This window comes from Solanum stenotomum, chromosome 4 (assembly GCF_019186545.1).
Source record: "Solanum stenotomum isolate F172 chromosome 4, ASM1918654v1, whole genome shotgun sequence".
Taxonomy (NCBI): Eukaryota; Viridiplantae; Streptophyta; class Magnoliopsida; order Solanales; family Solanaceae; genus Solanum; species Solanum stenotomum.
The window spans coordinates 1,908,643-1,929,524 of NC_064285.1; the positions used below are offsets into that span (position 1 = coordinate 1,908,643).

Here is a 20,882-nt window from a genome sequence, read left to right on the forward strand (position 1 = left end):
TTAACGAAAAAAGTAAAATATAACATTAAAATTCAATTCTGATGAAAATTAGGCCGTTATAACGAATGACTATTATAACGAGTTCTGACGGTATAACCTTGTTCCAAGCCCATTAGAGCCCAAATCCGAACAGGCTTTTTTTCTTTCCTACTAAATAAAATCTTTGCTAACCCTAATTTGCTCCTTCCTATCTCTTCCTCTTTCTGCAGAGAACTCTTCAGCTTCTCTTCTCTTCAACGAAATCAAATGGTATGTTTCTGGTTATCTCTAATTATACCATAAATTTATCGTATTTATTCGTTAATGGTGTTTTAAATGTTAGTTAATCGGATAATAATGCTGTGTTTGCTTGAATTTCTTAGATGAATTCTTAATTAGTAGTGATTTTTATGTGTTAATATATGGAGTAATAGCTCAATTGTGATGAAATAGCAGTACTAGTTTTTGTTTAGGTAGTAAAAATCTGTTTTTTTGTAAATCTGAATGACTAATTACCAGAAAGATAATTTGATGAGGTGAGGTGAGCTGTGAGGGCTCAGGTTCAAATCCTTGGTGTGGTAAAAAGATAGATTTTTTCCCATCTGTTTGAGCTTTGGGGGACTGTGATATTTGTGGACTCCATGATTGTAAAAAGAAATTCAAAATAGTGGGTTGGGTTGAGCCGTGAAGTCTCAGGTTCAAATCCCGTGTGTGGTAAAAAGATTGATTTTTTCCTATCTGTTCAAGCTTTGGGGGACTATTACCTGTGGATGCCATGCTTGTAAAATGAAATTCAATGTAGTGGGTTGAGTCGCGAGGTCTCAGGTTCAAATCCCTGGTGTGGTAAAAAGATTGATTTTTTCCTGTCTGTTTGAGCTTTGGGGGTCAGGGTTACCCGTGGACGCCATGATTGTATAAATAAATTCAATGTGGTGGGTTGAGCTGCAAGGTTTCAGATTCAAATCCAGGGTGTGGTAAAAAGATTGATTTTTCCCCATCTGTTCAAGCTTTGGGGGACAGTGTTACCTGTAGACACCATGGTTATGGTTTTAAAAAGAAATTCAATGCTGGGTTGAGCTGTGACCGGTCAAATCCCGGGTGTGGCAAAAAGATTGATTTTTTCGTATCTGTTCAAACTTTGGGGGACAGTGTTACTCGTGGACGCCATGGTTGTAAAAAGATATTCAAATAAATAAATTAATTCTCTCAGAATTTCTTATGTGTTTTATCAAATTATTTTTCAGATTATCTCAGAGAAAAACAGGAGAGAGATCTCCAAGTACCTCTTCCAAGGTTTGGTTTTAATTATTTCTTTCTGTTTTCTTATGTGTTGGATGCTTTCGGAGATCTTTGAAATGATGTTGGTATTTATTGTGGAATTTACATTTATGTGATGTAGAGGGAGTATGCTTTGCTAAGAAGGACTACAACTTGGCGAAACATCCCAACATTGATGTGCCGAATCTACAAGTGATTAAGCTGATGCAGAGCTTTAAGTCAAAGGAGTATGTGCGTGAGACCTTTGCTTGGATGCACTACTACTGGTATCTTACCAATGATGGCATTGAGTTCCTCAGGACTTACCTCAATCTTCCTTCTGAAATTGTCCCTGCCACATTGAAGAAGTCTGCCAAGCCCCTTGGTCGTCCCATGGGTGGACCTCCAGGCGACAGGCCCCGGTAAATTTCACAACCATATGTGTAGCTTGATTGAAATAAAAGTTTCTCGAGTGATTGAGTTGATTTTGATGTATCTCCTTTGTATTTTTGCAGTGGACCACCAAGGTTTGAGGGTGATAGGCCAAGGTTTGGTGATAGGGATGGTTATCGTGCTGGTCCAAGAGGTCCACCTGGTGAATTTGGAGGCGAGAAGGGTGGAGCTCCAGCTGACTACCAGCCCGCATTTAGGGTAAGTCAAAATACTTTTCCTTTACATTATTGTGTAAGATTTTCAGAGCATGTTTTGTATTGAGGAGTGAAGGCAATGATATAGCAATCATTTTTTGTTTAGTTTAAATTTCGTCTTAGTACATTAGCAAAGCCGATTTTAGTTGTTCTCAGGTCCTCACCAAGATTTCTTTCTTTTTTTTCTGTTTAACTAAAGTCGCTTTCCTTTATTTTAGAGGAATTGAAATGGGGAAAACATACATCTCTGGTGCCAATGTGCCTTTTTACTTGCTGAATTGTAAAATCCCCATGTTATTATCTTGTGTTTCCTGCTTGATGCATTTTGTACTTGCCAATTGCACCATAGTGAATTTCATTCAGATGTCCCCGTACTAGTTCTCTTCGATGCTGAACTTTCCATATTGCCTATATCATTTTGGTCCCCCCCCCCCTCTCTTTTCTTATAGAAGCCGGCAAGTGCATTTCAGGGTGTTGATTTTCAAGTACCTTTGCTATACCTTGTCTGCCTTGTTTCTTTTTTGCTTTGACCAATATGTGATTTACATGGCAATTGAATGGTGGAAATGTTCTCTATTCAAAAGAATTCGTTTAGTGGGCATTAATATCCTCTAATATTATGGTTTATGTTTGTTGATAATATACCAATCTTACTTGTGGATGCTCTCTCATTATTCCTTCTGGTTCCTTGTCTCTTGGTCTTAACTATGCTGATGAACATCTAATCTTGTGTCGATTAAATCTAAACTATATTTTTGTACTTGTAGGGTGGTGGTGGAAGACCTGGATTTGGTCGTGGAGCCGGAGGTTTCGGTGGCGCACCCCCTAGTTCAAGCTCCTAGGTTTCTATTGTTTTATCCAAATTTTGATCATCAAATGTTGGACTCAACTTGACTATTATTCTCTCCTTAAAAACAATGTGCCATGCAGGCAATTTCATCTATCTCGGATCTTTAATGAATTACTATAGATTCACATGTTCTGGTCATTGTTTTATGGTTCAACAAAACACTTGCAATTTGTTTCATTGATAGATCAATTATTGATGTTTGCGTCAAGATAGACTGTGTGCTTTAGGATCGATATAATTCTTCTTGAATTACATGTGAACGTGGGATATTTTGTGCTCCGAATTTCACGTGAACTTAGAAATAAGGTGTCAGATGCAATGTGGGTTGACTTGTAGTATTTACCACTCATCTGTTCCTCACCTTGGCAGTTATTACTCATTTCTGCCAAGATGGGGAACAGATGAGTACTAAATACTACAAGTCAACCCACATTGCATCTGACACTTTATTTCTAAGTTCACGTGAAATTCAAGAAGAATTATATCGATCCTAAAGCATGCAGTCTAGTCTATCTTGACTAATAATAAGGGATGTACTGCCATAGCCCATAACCGCACCAAATAAATGTAGCTTTAATGAAAAATTAATCGGAAATTACCGATAATTTCATATTTTCTTGTCGTGAGCAAGAAGATTTTTGATTATATAAGAATGTGATGAAAAAGACCAATTAGTTTAACAAGATATATATATTCTTTACGTACATTATGATTTAAAACTTGTCATACATAGTGAAAGAACAAGAAATTAATTGAAGTTATTTGTATATAACTTAGCTTGAGTTGATTAAGCAGAGAATCTCTAAAATGAGTGTTTCAGGTTAAAAATTCTCTATGTACTCTCAATCGAGTTTGTTACACGAGACTTACTGTAATTTTCTTCTTTTGTGTAGTTAGCAGATCATTGCACTAGAGTTAAATCTACTTTTTGTGCACTCAAAGAATAGCGATTGTGGATTAAAAAAAAGATAATGACAATTTGAGTTACAACTTATCATAATATTGGTAGCTAGCTTCTTATAAAGGGGTAGATTAATATTAATATATTTTTTAAAAAAGTATGGAACAAATCATACTATAGAACATGCAAGACATTCATAAAAAAAAAAAAAAAAAGTTGACAAGTACTTAATTATTTATTTAAGAATTCATCTGTTTTCCACTATTGTCAGAAAATAATTAAATTCATTTACTATACCTAACCAAACTAAATAAATGCACCCATAAATATTCAACCTGTACTTTCCTCCTCTTCTTTTTATTTTTTATTATATTCCTTCATTTTACTGGGCAATATACTGAAAACACAAAGGAATTAGCTCTGTGTAACACCAAAAATATATATGGAGAAACTCAAACTACAAATATATTTAATCCAAACACTATGTTTACACAAAAAAATATACAAATTTTCGTTACTTATTTTCTTGTGTTCGTTAATATTTTTTTCGAAAACATCATGTTCAACTCTTTCATTTAATTTTTATGGATTATCTTGTCCCTCAGCTGAATTAATGGTGAAAAATACAGTGAGATCAGCTTCTTCTATGGATCCAACTATACCTGGGAAACTTCTTCGTCTTCTTTTTCATGATTGCTTTGTTGAGGTAATTTTTCTAGTAATTATGGATTTAACTTATATGCACTGAGCTCGTATAAGAGAATTTTACATTATCAACATTTAACGTTATTTAACATGTCATAATACGTTGCTAATTTGAAATAGTAGCAAAATCAAGGAATTTTGCTATATATATTTAAGATTTAATATATATGTATAATTTTTTGATGAAGAATAAGATGAAGCGCCATTAAATTCAACTTAATTATTATGACAATTGATAACATGATATGTGTACTTTATATACATTTAACTAATAGAGTAACTAATTTGCATGCAATTAAGTACTAGGAGTGTATATTTTCACTTTAATTTACACTTTACTATGGTAAATTTGATCGGTCTGGTGTAAACATTGAATAAAGTTTTATCTAAATAAATTTGATGAAATTCTTAAATTCTTTCTCGAATAATATTTTTTTTGTCTTAATTTACATGATATCATTCGATCAGACACAGAGTTTTAAAAATAAAATAAAGACTCAAAAAATTTGTGGTCTAAAATAAATTCTAGACATGTTGTATAATTATAAATTATCTCATTAAAGCAAATAAGTAATTTTTAATATAAAAAAGTGGCATTAATCATTTTCAAGAAGATAAAAAGTAAAATGTGTCATATAAATTAAGGCAAATGACGTAATATTTTATCATATGAAAGATTGATCAATTTTTTTCTGAATAATAGGCCCTCCCGTCTACCCTTGTCCACTTAAGTACCAAACTTTACTGTTGTGTTGAGTAGGATTAAAAGCTCCTAACTTGCATCTAACCCGCACATCTGACATCATATGTTGCGCTCTTACTACTGGACCAAAAAGCCCCGAGGCAAAAATATTGAGGAAGATTATAATTTTTTTTTTTTTTTTTTTAGGGTTGTGATGCATCTATATTATTAGAAGGAAATGGAACAGAAAGAAGTGATCCAGCAAACAAATCACTTGGAGGATTTTCAGTAATAGAAAATGCCAAAAGAGTTTTGGAAATATTTTGCCCTTTTACTGTTTCTTGTGCTGATATTGTTGCTTTGGCTGCTAGAGATGCTGTTGAATTTGTATGTTCTTCTAAAACTTATCCCCCCTCTAAATTGCTCGTAATTAACATAATTTTTTTGATATTTTGTTACTCAACCGTCATAAATAGGGATTAGCGATGAAGTAATTTTTATTGTTTAGCGATAGAAGTTATCCGTTGTTAATTTTTTTTTTTTTTTTTTTATAGTGTGTTTTTGTTTGTTTAATTATTGTGTGATGGTCTTATGTTATTTTTAAGTCACATGTTTAATTTATGATAAAATAAATTGTTTAGTTCGTCACTTAATAGAAGTCTGATGTTTAAATGGAGAAGAATATGAGGATAAGTTCATTATTCATTGAATTTTGACTAAGAGCCCGTTTGGATTGACTTAAAAAAAGTAACTTTTTAAAGTGCTGAAACTTATTTTTAAAATAAGTAGTTATGTGTTTGGATAAAAGTGCTGCAGTTGAAAAAAAAGTTGTTGATGTGTTTGGCAAATAAGTGCTGGTAAACACTTTTTTTTTATTAAAATGTCTGAAATACCCTTTAAGCTGTTAATGATAAAAAGTTGATTAATTTAAGGTTTTTATACTTAAACAAAAAATTAAAACAAAATTAATTTATGTTTTACATCCATAAGTAATAATATTTTTCTATCATTCACATATTTCTTTACCACCTTATAAGAGGAATATAAATTCATATTTCAGAAATAATAATAATAATAATAATAAAATAATAATAATAATAATAGTAATAGTAATAATAATATAATAATAATAATAATAATATTATAATAATAATAATAATAATAATAATAGTAATTCAATATGGGCAATTTGGAAATTGTATAAAAGAATTAAGGGCAAAAAAGTAATATACTTGGTCAACATAAAAAGGCTTTTAAGTTAAAAAAAAAAAAAGCTCCCCTCCCCTAGCTTTTAGCTTTTGGCTTAAAATAAGTCATTTTTGACTTAAAATAAGTCAGTTTGATAATTGTCAAACACTCTAATAAGTCAAAAACTGGCTTTTAAGCCAATTTGACCAGCTTAAAAGCCCATCCAAACAGGCTCTAAAACGATGGTCTTTAAGAATTTAGACCAAGATTTGGAAGAAAAAAAACTATTATACTTATCATTACTACTTTTTTAACTACATTTTAAACACGTTTATACGTAATTTTGCTGATTAGAGAAAATTAAACGTTTTCTTTATTTTTGACTGATTCTTGTTATTACTTGAAAATTGACTTGTCAGAAATATTTTCTTATTTTTTTTTTATGGTGTTTTGATGGGAACGTTCGTTGAAAATTTACGATTTTTTTAGTAGTAATTAATTAATTTGCTTAAGATTAAGGTGTTAATTATTGTTATTTTGATGATTATAAAAACAGGCAGGAGGGCCAAATGTTCAAATTCCAACAGGAAGAAGAGATGGAAGAATTAGTTTAACAACAAATGTGAGACCAAATATAGTGGACACAAGTTTCACAATGGATCAAATGATTAATATTTTTACTATAAAGGGACTTTCTTTAGATGATCTTGTTATCCTATCAGGTACATATATTATATCATTTAATTACGCGATTTATTTTTCGTTGATTTTTAATTTTTATCCTAAGAAATCGAACTTATTGGAGCTTTTAAAATGATGCCAATAATTTCTAAGGTGAGAAGACAAAGTCATCATGTACGTAGTCAAAAGTCTTTAATATTAGGGTCACAAAACTTTATGAGTAGATAGTACTAAAATTTAAGTAGGGTTACAAGAATTTAAAGTCATTTATTTCTCATATCTGATAATAATTATGACTCAATTCCATACAAAGTGTAATATTAGATCAAACATTTAATATACAATAAAGTTACTCAATTTAGCGATAAATTTGATCCTTTTCCCATTAAGTAATGTTTAAAATTGTAAAAGGCAGATCGAATTGCACGTATTCTTAATCTTAAATGTAATGTAAAGATATAGGGATCCATATATATATACATAATATAATTGTTTAGATAGGCCTCAATGACCCCTTCTCATTTTGAAAACTTATTTAATCATATTCCAACCTGGTTCGGTATGGAATGAACTTATAATTATATACTATTGATGTTCACTTATTTCATTTAAGATGTAAAATTAGAATCTTTTTCATTTTATTTTGTCATGTTTCGGTAAGAATTTGTATAATGTGCGAGAGATATTGAAAATTAATTATCAATACTTTTTCATTACTGTTGTTTCTTATACTTCAATTATCTTTTGCTATTTAATGTCGCTACTTTTCTGTCTTCAATACTTCCATCATAATATTTTTTCTCTTTGCACTCTTCTGATTTTTTTTCTTGAGTCGAAAATCTATCAGAAACAGTCTCTCTACTCCACAAAAGTAGGTGTAGAGACCGATCTATATACATAAACATAATATAATTTTTTCAACGAAAAATGTCTGATTGACCACCCTGGGATATATGTGGCTTCCACCACTGGGTGTAACTATGTAAGATCTTCATACACCACGTCCTCTCCAGATCTCACTTGTGCGACTACACTGAGTATATAACATTACTAATACTTTTGTTCTATGCCAAAAATTGTAGGTGCACACACAATAGGATCAGCACATTGCAATGCATTTAGTGGTCGTTTTAGAGTGGACACAAATGGCAATTTCACTCTAATTGACCCTTCATTAGACAAAGCATATGCAACAGAGTTAACAAAACAATGTCCAGCAGGGTCAGCAACTTCAACAATTACAGTAAAAAATGATCCTCAAACACCTCAACTCTTTGACAATCAATATTTCAAAGATTTAATAGAACATAAGGGGCTTTTTCAATCTGATTCTGTTTTATTTAACGACGTACGAACAAAGGAAAGAGTCATGGAGTTTGCGAATGATCAAGACGGATTTTTTAGGAGTTGGAGTCAATCTTTTGTGCGACTTTCTGTGCTTGGAGTGAAGTCTGGAGAGGATGGAGAGGTTAGAACTTCTTGTTCGGTTATAAATTAATGTGTGGTAATATAGTGAAGTAAGAAGAATTTTATTTGTGTGTTAGTTTCTATTGTTATAATTTTGGCTTGTAAGTAGGTTTGAGTTTGGGATTTAAATTGTATTATTTTCAAGAAGTGTCAACTTATTTTATGTATTCATATTTTGTAATAAGTTAATTTATTACACTGTCGGTATATATAATTTCAAATTCATTTTTGTGTGTTACTTCATTTGTTTGCATATACATATTATACGTATAATATATTTTTATTTGACGTATATATCTAGCAAGATTTTCTTTATTTCTAGACTAAATTCAAGACTTTTAGCTAAGGAAGGATTAAACCCAAATTGTACCTATTATAGATTAATTTTTCTTTTAAAAAATTGAGTATCTCAAAGTAGATTTTCTTTTTTAAAAAAATAAAAACGAATGAGAGTTTATTTTATCTCGATTGGAAATAGTCCAATCTTTTTTAGCATCGATGCAATATGAAATAGTTCTTTAGAATTCCTTAAAATACATATGAGATTAAAAAAACCGCTCTATCAAAGCTCAAGTTAAATAAGAAATACTTAAACAGACCGTCTCAGTGATTGATATAATTATTTGAACAAAAACTAAAGAAAAGAGATCACTCCCTCTAGATCTTTACCTTGAATGAGAAGATTATTAATAACTTTATATGATGTCATAATACAAAACATATACGATATCTTTTTTTTTTTTTTTAAAAAAGATTTTCATCAAATTAAATTTTAAGCTACTAATTTTATTGAGTCGTCTTGAATCTCGGAAATGAAACCAATTTATGCGATTGGTCGATTCGAGGCGGTGAGCCATACTTTATGTAACACACACTTAATAAAAAAGTTTGTAGTGTGTATAAATTTAGAAATTGCTAGAAAAGGTGTCCATAGTTTTAAAAGTGACATATTTATCCTTCTAACTTACTAAAAGTTAAAACATGACGTGTTATTTTATGACTCAGCAATGTTCTATCTAAAGTATTAATTAAAGAAAATATAATTTTGAAAAAAGGAAAGTAGTAAACAACCAAAAACTTAAATCTCCACTTGCATTAGTTTATATTATAATTATTTTTTCAATCTCAAATAAGTTAAAAAATATAGTTATTTGAATCGATATATTAAATCTACTCATTTTAATATTATTTGATCACACATTCATCATAGCATGTACATCTCATCGTTGCATAAAATTAATTCATAATTTACTTACCATAGAAAATATAAAACTCAAAACTAATCCATGAGGATCAATCATTGAATTAGTGATAGAACATAAATTATTGATTATTAGTATAATATATTTTGGAGTTGTACACACCTCAATACTTCTATGTATTGTCAACAACTCAACATGCCAAGTGTTGGGTAACCATGTTTAGTTTCATTTGGACAAGTAATTTTATTGTCTTATTGACCAATTCTCTTACACATTACCTCAATTTTAGGTCATTGCCTTGTTAGCTTTGGTACATCACCCTCAACCTCCTCCCCCCCCCCCCCCCCCCCCCCCCCCCCCCCCCCCCCCCCCCCCCCCCACCACCACAAACACACAACCCCCTAATATACACAACGAAATTTCACTAAGTAGGGTCAGAGAAGGGAAGAGTATATGCAGACTTTACTACTACCTCCTGAAGATAGAAATATTGTTTCTGCAAGATCTTCAACTCAAGTGTAGCAAACCCCTTTTAAGAAAGTATACTATATTTAAATATTTTTAAAATTATATTAACATCACAAGTAAAGAGTATACTATAAATTTTTAACATAGCACATAGTCAATTACAGTGGAAAAATCATGATTATCGGGTTCACAATATGAATAAGTAAATATAGGAATTAGTCAAAGGTAATTCAACATCAACTATATTTACATAAAAGATAATTTTAAACATTTATAAATGATGCAGTTTCCGTCGACCTAAGCCTAAACTAGCTCTACCCTAACCTAATTAACTGAAACAATTCATAATTATGATTAATTTGTGAATATATTTCATAAGTAGAATGAAAAAAAAGAGGATCAAAAGTGCACATCTCACACGTAATTAGAGACTAAAAATACTTAATCAAATATCACAAAAAAATTAAACAGAAAAGGGTCAACATTGCTCCTGAACTATGCGAAATAGATTATGTATACCCTTTGTTATATTTTGGGATAAAAACTGCCCCCGATATTATCTCAAAAGACCACAAATACCCTAAAGAGTTAACAATCCAATTTTTTGTAACATGGCGGGATTAGTCTCATCTGGATTGCCACTTCATTAAAATTTGTGTTGTTAACTCTCGAGGGTATTTGTGATCTTCTGAAATAACAACAGGGGCATTTTTTTTATCCCAAAATATAACGAAGGATATACGTGATCTATTTCACATAGTTCAGGAGAAATTTTGACTCTTTTCCGAAACTAAAATTAAGATATTAACTTGAAAAATATTTTCATTTTTTTATTGAATATTTGAGGCAAAACATAACCACATTACAATCATTTACCTAATTCATTACCAAAATAATTTTAAAAAAATTAACAACCCCAACCGCACCCTTTTATTTTTTTCTTTCTTGTCCATTTTCCTCTTCCTTTTTTTTCCCTCTAATTTCATTTGCTTATTTCCTTTTTTTTTTCTTTGGGTTATTTTCCTCTTTTGAATTAGGTAAATTTCAACAAATGTTATTATCTTTAATTATACATTAATTTCATGTTTGATTTATGTATTTAGCTTTAGATCTGAATAGAATTTTGATATTTTTGTGTTTTTTTGGCAGATTCAATTGTTAATTTTGTTGATTGAAATGTATTTTGGTGATAATTAAGCATTTGCAATTTGGATAATTTGGATTTTTCGGTGGATCGTAATGGGTTATTTGAATTCGGTGCTGTCATCTTCTTCTAATCAAGTTCATGCTGATGATGCGCCCGTTAGTGGCGGTGGATTAAGGTGATTTTGATTCCTTTTTTTATTTTACAGATTTATTTATTTTTGATGATTTTTTGTTAATTTGATTGGAAAATTATGTATGCAAGATGCAGAATGGTTGTGTAAATCGGAGACGGATTTGGAATTTTGAGTTTATGTGTTATGAATTGTAGAAAAAAATGCAGGTTATTTGGTACCTGATACTTGTTGTTGGTGGGAGGTGATAAGTATCCCGAGGAAATAGTTGAGGTGCCCTAAGCTGGCGTGGACATCATGGTTGTGATAAAAATACAATTTTTTTGCCAATGATATCGGTTTTTCTGAACCCATAATTAGAACTCTAGCTATGCCTCTTATACATGTTGGTGGGAGGTGGTAGATATCAGTGGATCACAGTTATAAAAAAAACATTTTTTTTGCTAAAGATATTGGTTCTTCTGAACCCATAACCAGAACTCTAGCTATGCCCTTATATGTGTTGTTGGTGGGAGGTGGCAGGTATCCGTGGATCATGGTTATAAAAAAAATGCATTTTTTTTGCTTAAGATATTGGTTCTTCTGAACCCATAATTAGAATTCTAGCTATGCCCCTGATATATATAAAGAACACCCAATTGTTTATTTACTTGTGTTTAATTTTATATGGATGTTGAAAGTTCTGTTGGCTATTTTCGGTTAGCTATTAATGAATTGTCGTTTCCTCGTTTTGTTTGATTCATTTTCCTCTTGGGTGATGAATGCATGTCTAGTTTTAGTTGTCGTAACCCTTTAAAGGGGTGATTTGTTGAGCTAAAATTGGCTTGTCATTTGCTGGATTCCAACTAAATTTGACGGTTGGATTTGACGTTTGGGTTTGGATTTGCTTAGTCGTTTAGGAAGCTAAGAGAAGAGGGAGACCGATATAGATGGGTAAACTTAGCGAAAAAGGAGATGATTGAACTTGGTGGCTTGATGTTATTTCTTCTTCTCCTGGAATGTGGTTATGAGTTGTTTTTGTGAATGAAATGTGTGATCTGTATCATGTGTTAGCTCTTCCGTGAATTAGTTGATGAATGTTCGTCATGGAGATGTATGTAAACAAGCAAGTACTGATTCATATTTGCTACTGAAACACGTGTTAAACAGTCTCTGCATTGAAAGAACTATTATTTTGCCATATGTCCCTGAAGATAAGGAAGTACATGTTTAAGTTGCAACCGATGTGTTATTGACTTTGAAGAATAATTGGAGAGAAAATCAGAAGTTTTGAGAATGCATAGAAATCCTTGTCTTATTTACTAATATTTCTTTTCTTACCGCTTACGAACACCATTTTCAAAGAAGCTACTAATTTACTGTATATCAATTTTGTACTCTAATAAAGTAGTTACCTGTTTACATAATGTCCTTGTGCACCATGCCTGAATAGGAATACCAAGTTCAGCTTTTAATTAGGTTACCGTATAGTCCATATTGTTATCCATATGAAGGTTCACATTTAAAAAACGGAATGTAGATCATATTACATTGCTATCAAATCCATATTATTCAAGTTCCATTCACAATATTATCTGACTGGATATGACAAATACTAGTTAAAACCTGAACAAGACACTGGAAATTACCCTGAGATAATTGGAATAACTTTTGGCAATTTTCTGACCTTACATAAAACTAATTTATGGTGATTCAGGTTATATGCAGTCGTGTTTGTTCAGGACATTTTGAAAATTATATTCTGACTGATCTTTTCCACATTCCATCTTATCCAGAAATCCCTTATATCGTTGTTCTCAAATTGCTATCATTGTGATTGTTTGAGCTTTAATGGAGGTTTATATAATATGCACAATGTTGCAAAACTGTAGCCTAACAAGTGCTATGCATTGCAGTCAAAATGGGAAGTTTAGCTATGGATATGCTAGCTCCCCGGGAAAAAGGTCCTCCATGGAGGATTTCTATGAGACAAGAATTGATGGCGTTGATGGAGAGGTAGTTGGTCTCTTTGGAGTTTTTGATGGTAACTCTTCTTTCTCTGTAACTTCTACCTGACTGGAATGAAGTGCATGAACTAGAGTGAATGAGAAAAGACATATCTTCATTTGATTTTATGTTTAAGCATTTCTGTGTCATTCAAGATTTGGCAAGTAAGACATTCAGTCTGATGACTATAAATGTCTTAAATTTTGTGGTTGGATCAATGCTGTTTCATACTTCATAGATCCTTATATTTTTTTCTGTTTATATTGGGTTTTGAAGGCGAAGCTTGAGGATTGCTTCCATTGTCTTTTACAAGCATTTTTTTGGGCCAAATACATAGACAGTCGGACCCCTAAACTAATTCGGAAATTCTATCTAGCCACTTGAATTAAATTTGTTTCCATTTGAACATTAGATCTTTATTCAAATTGTGCCATTTAGACACGTTTTTCTCAATAATCTCAAAGTAAGATGCGTGTGTTCACACGCGTTGACATGGAGAAACAACCAATTTAGCAATACCACATGATTTTTTTAACCCAAAAATAATTTTTAGGAAAAATATTTTGACCAAAGGAATAAAGTTATCCTTCAGTAGACCAACGCCGCATGGTTTTCTTACCCAAAATAAATTTTAAATAAAAATGACCATCTTCATCTCCTTCACCCGTACACCACCTTCTCCCCCAAAACACTATCTTTTCCAATTAGCAATCACCATCTGCACCTTAATAAATTCATCAAATTAAAAAGGAAGCTTCCTACTCCCTCTCAAATTCCTCATGCAACTTTTCCTCCCCGGCTGCCGCATCTGCTGCATCTTTTGTTGCTCTGAAACGTCTAGATCCTTGCTGGTTCATTTTTGCCCTTGGTGCAATACCAATGTGTATATCTTTGTTAATTTTTTGGAGGCTGCTTAAAGATAATAATTAGACAGTTCCAATTTCATGCCAAGCTGGTCAAATGTTTTCCAATTGGATATTTTTACCTGCATTTTGCTCTTATTTCAGGTCATGGAGGTGCTAGGGCTGCAGAATATGTGAAACACAACCTTTTCAGTAACCTGATTAGGCATCCAAAATTTATCTCTGACACCAAATCTGCCATAGGTATGTTGACGTACTGTGAAGTATCTTGCTATGTTCCTTTTCACAAACAACTTATCTATATCTTTTGTCATTCATATATTTGTTTCTGCAGCTGATGCGTACAACCATACAGACTCTGAGTTTCTGAAATCAGAAAACAATCAGCACAAAGATGCTGGATCAACTGCTTCTACTGCCATACTTGTGGGCGATCGTCTACTTGTTGCAAATGTGGGCGATTCTAGAGCTGTTATATGCAGGGGTGGCACAGGTAAGGCTTAGGCGATTTGATTCTTATTTGGCTTTTGGTTCCTGCTCATAGTGTTTCACCCCAAAAGTATGATGCATTTTGGTATATAATATCTGGGTTAGAGCAACCTCAAGAGTTTGTTATGATTTTGGTATCCCATGATATTTGGTTGTTGTCGTACTAAATATGTCTAAAGGTAAGTTATTCTTATTAAGTTTTACTTTTCTAATTACTCGGTCTTAACACTATGATGACCTGCACTGTAAATGTAAGGTTTCACTGCTCTTTGAAGTCAGGAGAACAAGATGGGATACTTTAATTTTTGTTTTAGAGAGAATGGAGTAAAATAAAAGTGCATTTGCATATTGATGGTATGTCCTGAAATATTGTGGGAATATGGAAGATGTCATGCTAGCACTTCCAATAATACATATTTCTTAATCCAATAAGAAGGCATTCTTTTGCATTGCACTTCATGTCTTGGTTCACCATTGTTTTGAATAAGTCAGATAGTTGATCGAGAAACCACTGCCAAAGATTAAAACTTGAAGAAATTGATAATTGGTGCTAGTTCGTTTCTTCTCTTTCTTCTTCAACTCCCATGAACAGTTTGTTGTTGTTACTTGCTAAGTTGATCTGGTAATCTTTATAATCCTGCTATACTATCTTGGCGAATGAATGCAATGGTAAATTCGCAGTGTGACAAGGAGGTCAAGGGTTCAATCCCCAAAACTAGCCTCTGCAATATAAGGTTGCTAACATAAGACCCAATGTGGTTCAGCCCTTCTCTGAACCCCGTGTATAGCATGAACTTAGTGTACCAGACTGCCCTTTTTTTTAAATGTCTGTTACAGTACGGTACATCTTTGATTAATAATTCATTATGACCCTGTAGTTTAACTCAGTCACCTGATTGGGGATGCTAATTTCATTCTCAGCTATTGCTGTTTCTCGAGACCACAAGCCTGACCAAACAGATGAGCGACAGCGCATTGAAGATGCTGGAGGTTTTGTGATGTGGGCAGGTAAGCCCATCACATTTGACAGTCCGTTTTTAGTCGATTGATTTTTTTCTAAATCTCGTGCAAGTCTAAACATAACATATTGTGTTGCAGGTACCTGGAGAGTTGGAGGTGTACTTGCTGTTTCTCGTGCTTTTGGCGATAGACTTTTAAAGCAGTACGTTGTCGCTGATCCAGAAATACAGGTGACTTGAAGAACTTGTTTATTGTTTCAATATATGACTACATGTTTCGAAATGAATATCAAATGCTCTGTGTGAATGTATTTATATTTTTCAACCTATTTTCTCGATGTATATTTTGGCACATTTCGGAAACTGTTTAGTAGTTGGTCCTCATTGTATCACATTCCCATCTTTTTCAGCCTTATGCCCAACAGACTCTTCCTGCTTGATTGCATTTTCCATCTCATTATAATTTTAGGATATGTCTTAAGTTTTCGATAGCAGCTGATAGCATGTTTCTTTTTGGAAGACACGTTGATTGAATCTTTATTGCTCTTTATATTTTCCACATCTTATATACCTAATGTTTTTGTTGTATTTGCGGACATAATTTTCTGTTCAAAACACAGGAGGAAAAGGTTGATGGCTCTCTTGAATTTCTCATCCTTGCAAGTGATGGACTCTGGGATGTTGTGACGAATGAGGTTAATAATTCTTCCCTTTTTTTCTGAGTTAGATATTCAATCCATCGCCATGGTTTATAGTCAATCGTCAATTTGATCATTACAAATAAATTTACAGGAGGCTGTCTCGATGGTTAAGCCGATCCAAGATCCTGAAGATGCAGCTAAGAGGCTGATGCAGGAAGCATATCAAAGAGGCAGTGCAGATAACATCACCATAGTGGTTGTCCGTTTTCTCGGTAACCAAGAGGGTTCCTCACGTGGTGCCTCGGCTTAAAAAGTAATTGCCACTTCTAACTCGTGGTAATTAGACGACAAGAAAACCCATCCCATAGGACGTTACGTAAATATTGAATATAGATAGAGACTTCTGGGTTTATGATGTAAGGAACCTTGAGAATTGAACATTGTCAAAGCTTTCTCTAACTTGTAAGAAATGTTCAAGAGTGAATCTGGCATAGTCAAAATCCAAATTTGTTGTTGTTCTATGTTACATACAGTAGTAGCTTGCTAATATATGCTGTGTTTTCTTGTAATTCCCATTTTATTGCATTTTGATTCACCAGTGTATAACAATATTTGTTATATTATATCTATATATGAAGTGAACAGAAGTATGTATATATAGTCCGACTTTTCTATAACAGTCATTTTTATAACAACCATGTCTTTACCAGTAGTCTTTACAAGAACATTCTCCACCTTTAAAGTGATGAAACCTGTTCCTATCTCTAACGATGATTTCGCGATCATAAACCTTTGAGATGAACTTACTTGCTTGATGACAGTCCTTACAAACGCGTAAATTCTTTGTGATTCGAAGAATTTCCCCAGGTTTACTCTTCAATAACCCGAAAGCAATAGCTAGTTTCTCACTATGATAGTTCAAAGGATTCTCTGTTTCTTCCTCATCAATATCATGTTGCATTCCATCTGAATCTGGAAAATAGCCTGCAGATTTTATACGGTCCAGCATTTCGTTTACTTTTGCATATATCTCTTTGGCTTGAGGATGAGTTCTTCCTCCTGCAATGAACTCGTTCACAACACCTTCTAATTCAACGATGGAGAAGCCAGGGACCTTTTTCACTCCCCTGTCATTCATCAACTTTCTTATACGGGCAACATCTTCCCATCTACCTGCATAAGCATATAAGTTAGCTAACAACACGTATCGACCACTGTTCTGAGGTTCTAATTCGATCACTTGTTTCCCTATCTTTTCTCCGAGCTCTATGTTCTTGTGAATCCTACATGCGCCAAGAAGAGCACCCAATACACCTACATCAGGACTCATAGGCATCTCGTTTATGACCCTTCTTGCTTCTACCAGTAATCCAGCTCTTCCGAGCAAATCAACTAAACATCCATAATGCTCCATGCCAGGTTCAATGCCATACACTTCTTTCATGTAACGAAAATAGTGTTTTCCTTCTTCAACCAACCCTGAATGAGCACAAGCACTAAGTAGATTCACAAACGTAATGTAGTCTGGAGCTACCCTCTCACTCTCCATCTCCTTCAAAACCTCAATGGCAGCCTCACCTTTTCCGTGCATCGCCAACCCTCCAATCATACAATTCCACGACGATATTCCTTTTCTTGGCAACCCTTTAAAGAACTCAATAGCCTTATCCAAGCAGCCACATTTGCAATACATATCAATAATCGTAGCACCCAATTTCGAGTCCAGATCAATCCCACTCTTCTTGACATGTTCAACTATCCACTCACCTTGCTTCAACGCTCCAAGTTGCGTACAAGCTGACAACATACTAGCAGCAAGAAACTTATCAACCACAACACCCTCAGACCCCATCCTTTCGAACAAAGCAAACGCCTCCTGAAACCGGTTACCCTGCACATAAGCTGATATCATAGCATTCCAAATAACAGAACTTTTCTTCGTAATCGAATCAAACACTTGAAAAGCTTCATCAAGATACCCCAATTGAGCATAACCACTAATCAATGTAGTCCAAGAAACATCATCTCTCTCACACATATTATCAAACACCCTCTTCGCTTCCTCCAAACAACGAAAATTCACATACATATGAATCAAATTATTCTGCGAAAACCGATCAAACCCGAACCCAAATTTCACCACATGACCATGAATCTGTTTACCTTCTTCCACAGCATTGTCTATACAACAAACTCTAATAAGAGGAGGAAAAGTGAAACTATTAGGCCAAACCGAACGTTCCAACATACACAAGTAAAAAGGCAAAGAATCTCTCAGCATTTGAGATTTCAATAAACCCCTAATAACAGTATTATATATAAAAGGGTCTGGTTCAGGCAATTTATCAAACACTTGGAGTGCATAATTCAAATCGCCCAATTCGGATATTGCACAGAACTTAATAACTCGACCCATTGCGTCATTGTCATAGGAGAGGCCATGCTTGATAATTTGGGCATGGAATTGCTTGAGTTGCGACATTGATGAACATGATTCTAAGCCCCTTAAGGTATTGTTGCTAGTTTGGTGTGACAATGGAGATTGTGGAGTAGGAATAACTTGAAGAACAGAGGTAATAGTTGCTTGCATAGCTATTGGTAAGCTGCTCGCAAAGCTACTTGCAAGAAAAAGTTGGTCTTAATTTATAAGCTACTTCGATAAGTTGCTCGTAGAACTAGTTGAGAAAGGTGGTGACAATCTATAAGCTAATTTAGGAAGTTGCTCGCAAAGCTACTTGCCGATCGCTTTGTTAGTTACTTAGGAAGTTGGTTGTAATTTATAAGCTATTTCAATAAGTTGCTCGTAGAGCAATTTGTAAGCTAGCTGAGGAAGCTAGTGATGATTTATAAGCTAATTTAGGAAGTTGCTCGTAAAGCTACTTGCCGATTGCTTTGTTAGTTACTTCAGGAAGTTGATCGTAATTTATAAGCTATTTCGATAAGTTGCTCGTAGAGCTACTTGTAAGCTAGCTGAGGAAGCTAGTGATGATTTATAAGCTAATTTAGGAAGTTGCTTGCAAAGCTACTTGTCGGTTGCTTTGTTAGTTACTTCAGGAAGTTGGTCGTAATTTATAGGCTACTTTAGTAAGTTGTTGAGCTACTTGTAAACTAGTTTAGGAAGCTGGTGGTAATTTATAAGCTAATTCAAGAGGTTGCTCGCAAAACTAGCTACTTGTAAACTAGCTCAGGAAGTTGGTGGTAACTTATAAGCTAATTCAGGAAAATGCTCGCAAAGCTACTTGGCGGTAGGGGCAGATGTACATTGTGTGATGAACCCCCTCGGTAAAAAAATTACACTATATATATAAGATCAATTTTTTTGTGCATGTGTATATATTTAAAATTGAACCCTTTGAGCATATGTCAAAGGAGTAGCTCAACGATTATAGGGTTTAGGATTTCGCTTATGTGAGCTTTTGGGGTCATGGGTTCAATTCTAGGCAACAACATCTTTTTTTTTTTAAACCCCTTGATAAAATTCCTGCCTCTGCCACTGCTTGGCGGTTGCTTTATTAGTTACTTCATGAAGTTGGTTGTAATTTATAAGCTACTTTAGTAAGTTGCTCGCAGAACTACATGTAAGCTAGCCGAGTGAGTTGATGGTAATTTATAAACTAATTCAAAAAGTTGCTCGCAAAAGCTACTTATAAACTACTTGTAAGCTAGCTTGGAAAGTTGGTTGCAGAGCTTTTTAAATACGAGTCACTAAGATTTAATTAAGGCTTATTTTTTATATATAACCAACATTTTTTTCGTGTTTTGTCGAGGTGGCATTTGCCTAATTTGGAGTTGGAATATTGAAGTTGATTAATTGCATTTATTTGAAATGTTAACTATTTTTTGAAATTTTTCCATAGTAGGGTTAATGTGACTTCTAAGAGAATATTATTGCAATTGATGTTATGTGTAACATATTTTTGTGTTGTGTGTTGAAACTAATTAAAGATATACATGGACATGTCATAGGACTAGATACTCATTAACATGTTTGAAAAAAAGAACAAGGTGTAATTAATATAACTTTTGACTTTGACCAATTATATTGAAAGATCACCTAATAAACTAAAATTGATTTAGATACAATAGTTGATATGGAAGTTAAATAGAAATTACTTCATGTATTTATATTGTAATTAGAATTGTGGTTTCGGGGTGGGGGGGGGGGGGGGGGGGGGGGGGGGNGGAGAGACATAAAATGAATAAAATATACCTACTTTGAAACTCAACTATATAGTCTTACGTCGAAATATTTCACAATTTGGTTTCACTTTTAGTATTTGACACCCTCTTTGAAGCTCGGGCATATAATGATATGTTGAAAATTTTCACTTTGGAGATAAAGTGATGAACCACTTCTTACCAAAGATCATAGATTGATTCGATTTGAAGTTTAATTTATGAATTCTTATAACAATTTCAAGTTAATACTTTAATAATAACTGAATTCACATTCAAATATTTATTAACATTCTATTAAAAAAATTTAAAATATAACAACTCTCTATATTTGTTCCTATCAAAGACGATTTCATATTTCTTCATAAGTTAACCTAAACAAGTAGGTGAGAAAGAATGGATTAAGCTCAAACAAAAAAGATAAAAGTAGATAAGATATTTGACATTATTCCATTTTATACACA

At 33.3% G+C, this 20,882-nt stretch overlaps 4 protein-coding genes across 4 annotated transcripts; 3 read left to right on the top strand and 1 right to left on the bottom strand.

The window, feature by feature from the left end:
* Positions 1-124: 124 nt before the first annotated feature.
* On the top strand, positions 125-2,822 carry LOC125862642 (40S ribosomal protein S10-1-like). The gene is made up of 5 exons (XM_049542760.1): positions 125-249; positions 1,224-1,272; positions 1,379-1,658; positions 1,752-1,887; positions 2,651-2,822. The coding sequence occupies exons 1-5, from the start codon at positions 247-249 to the stop codon at positions 2,723-2,725; spliced, it is 543 nt and encodes a 180-aa protein (XP_049398717.1). The 5' UTR covers positions 125-246; the 3' UTR covers positions 2,726-2,822.
* Positions 2,823-3,997: 1,175 nt separating this feature from the next.
* LOC125862207 (peroxidase 46) lies at positions 3,998-8,584 on the top strand. The gene is made up of 4 exons (XM_049542225.1): positions 3,998-4,340; positions 5,229-5,408; positions 6,766-6,931; positions 7,973-8,584. Exons 1-4 carry the CDS (start codon positions 4,077-4,079, stop codon positions 8,386-8,388), a joined length of 1,026 nt encoding a protein of 341 aa, XP_049398182.1. The 5' UTR covers positions 3,998-4,076; the 3' UTR covers positions 8,389-8,584.
* A 2,331-nt stretch (positions 8,585-10,915) lies between these two features.
* LOC125861944 (probable protein phosphatase 2C 59) lies at positions 10,916-16,811 on the top strand. The gene is made up of 9 exons (XM_049541860.1): positions 10,916-11,064; positions 11,177-11,349; positions 13,200-13,327; positions 14,298-14,396; positions 14,488-14,646; positions 15,564-15,650; positions 15,741-15,832; positions 16,222-16,296; positions 16,394-16,811. The coding sequence occupies exons 2-9, from the start codon at positions 11,267-11,269 to the stop codon at positions 16,550-16,552; spliced, it is 882 nt and encodes a 293-aa protein (XP_049397817.1). The 5' UTR covers positions 10,916-11,064; positions 11,177-11,266; the 3' UTR covers positions 16,553-16,811.
* Positions 16,812-16,945: 134 nt separating this feature from the next.
* LOC125861943 (pentatricopeptide repeat-containing protein At5g66520-like) lies at positions 16,946-18,998 on the bottom strand. The gene has a single exon (XM_049541859.1). It carries the CDS (start codon positions 18,830-18,832, stop codon positions 16,946-16,948), a length of 1,887 nt encoding a protein of 628 aa, XP_049397816.1. The 5' UTR covers positions 18,833-18,998.
* Positions 18,999-20,882: the final 1,884 nt, after the last annotated feature.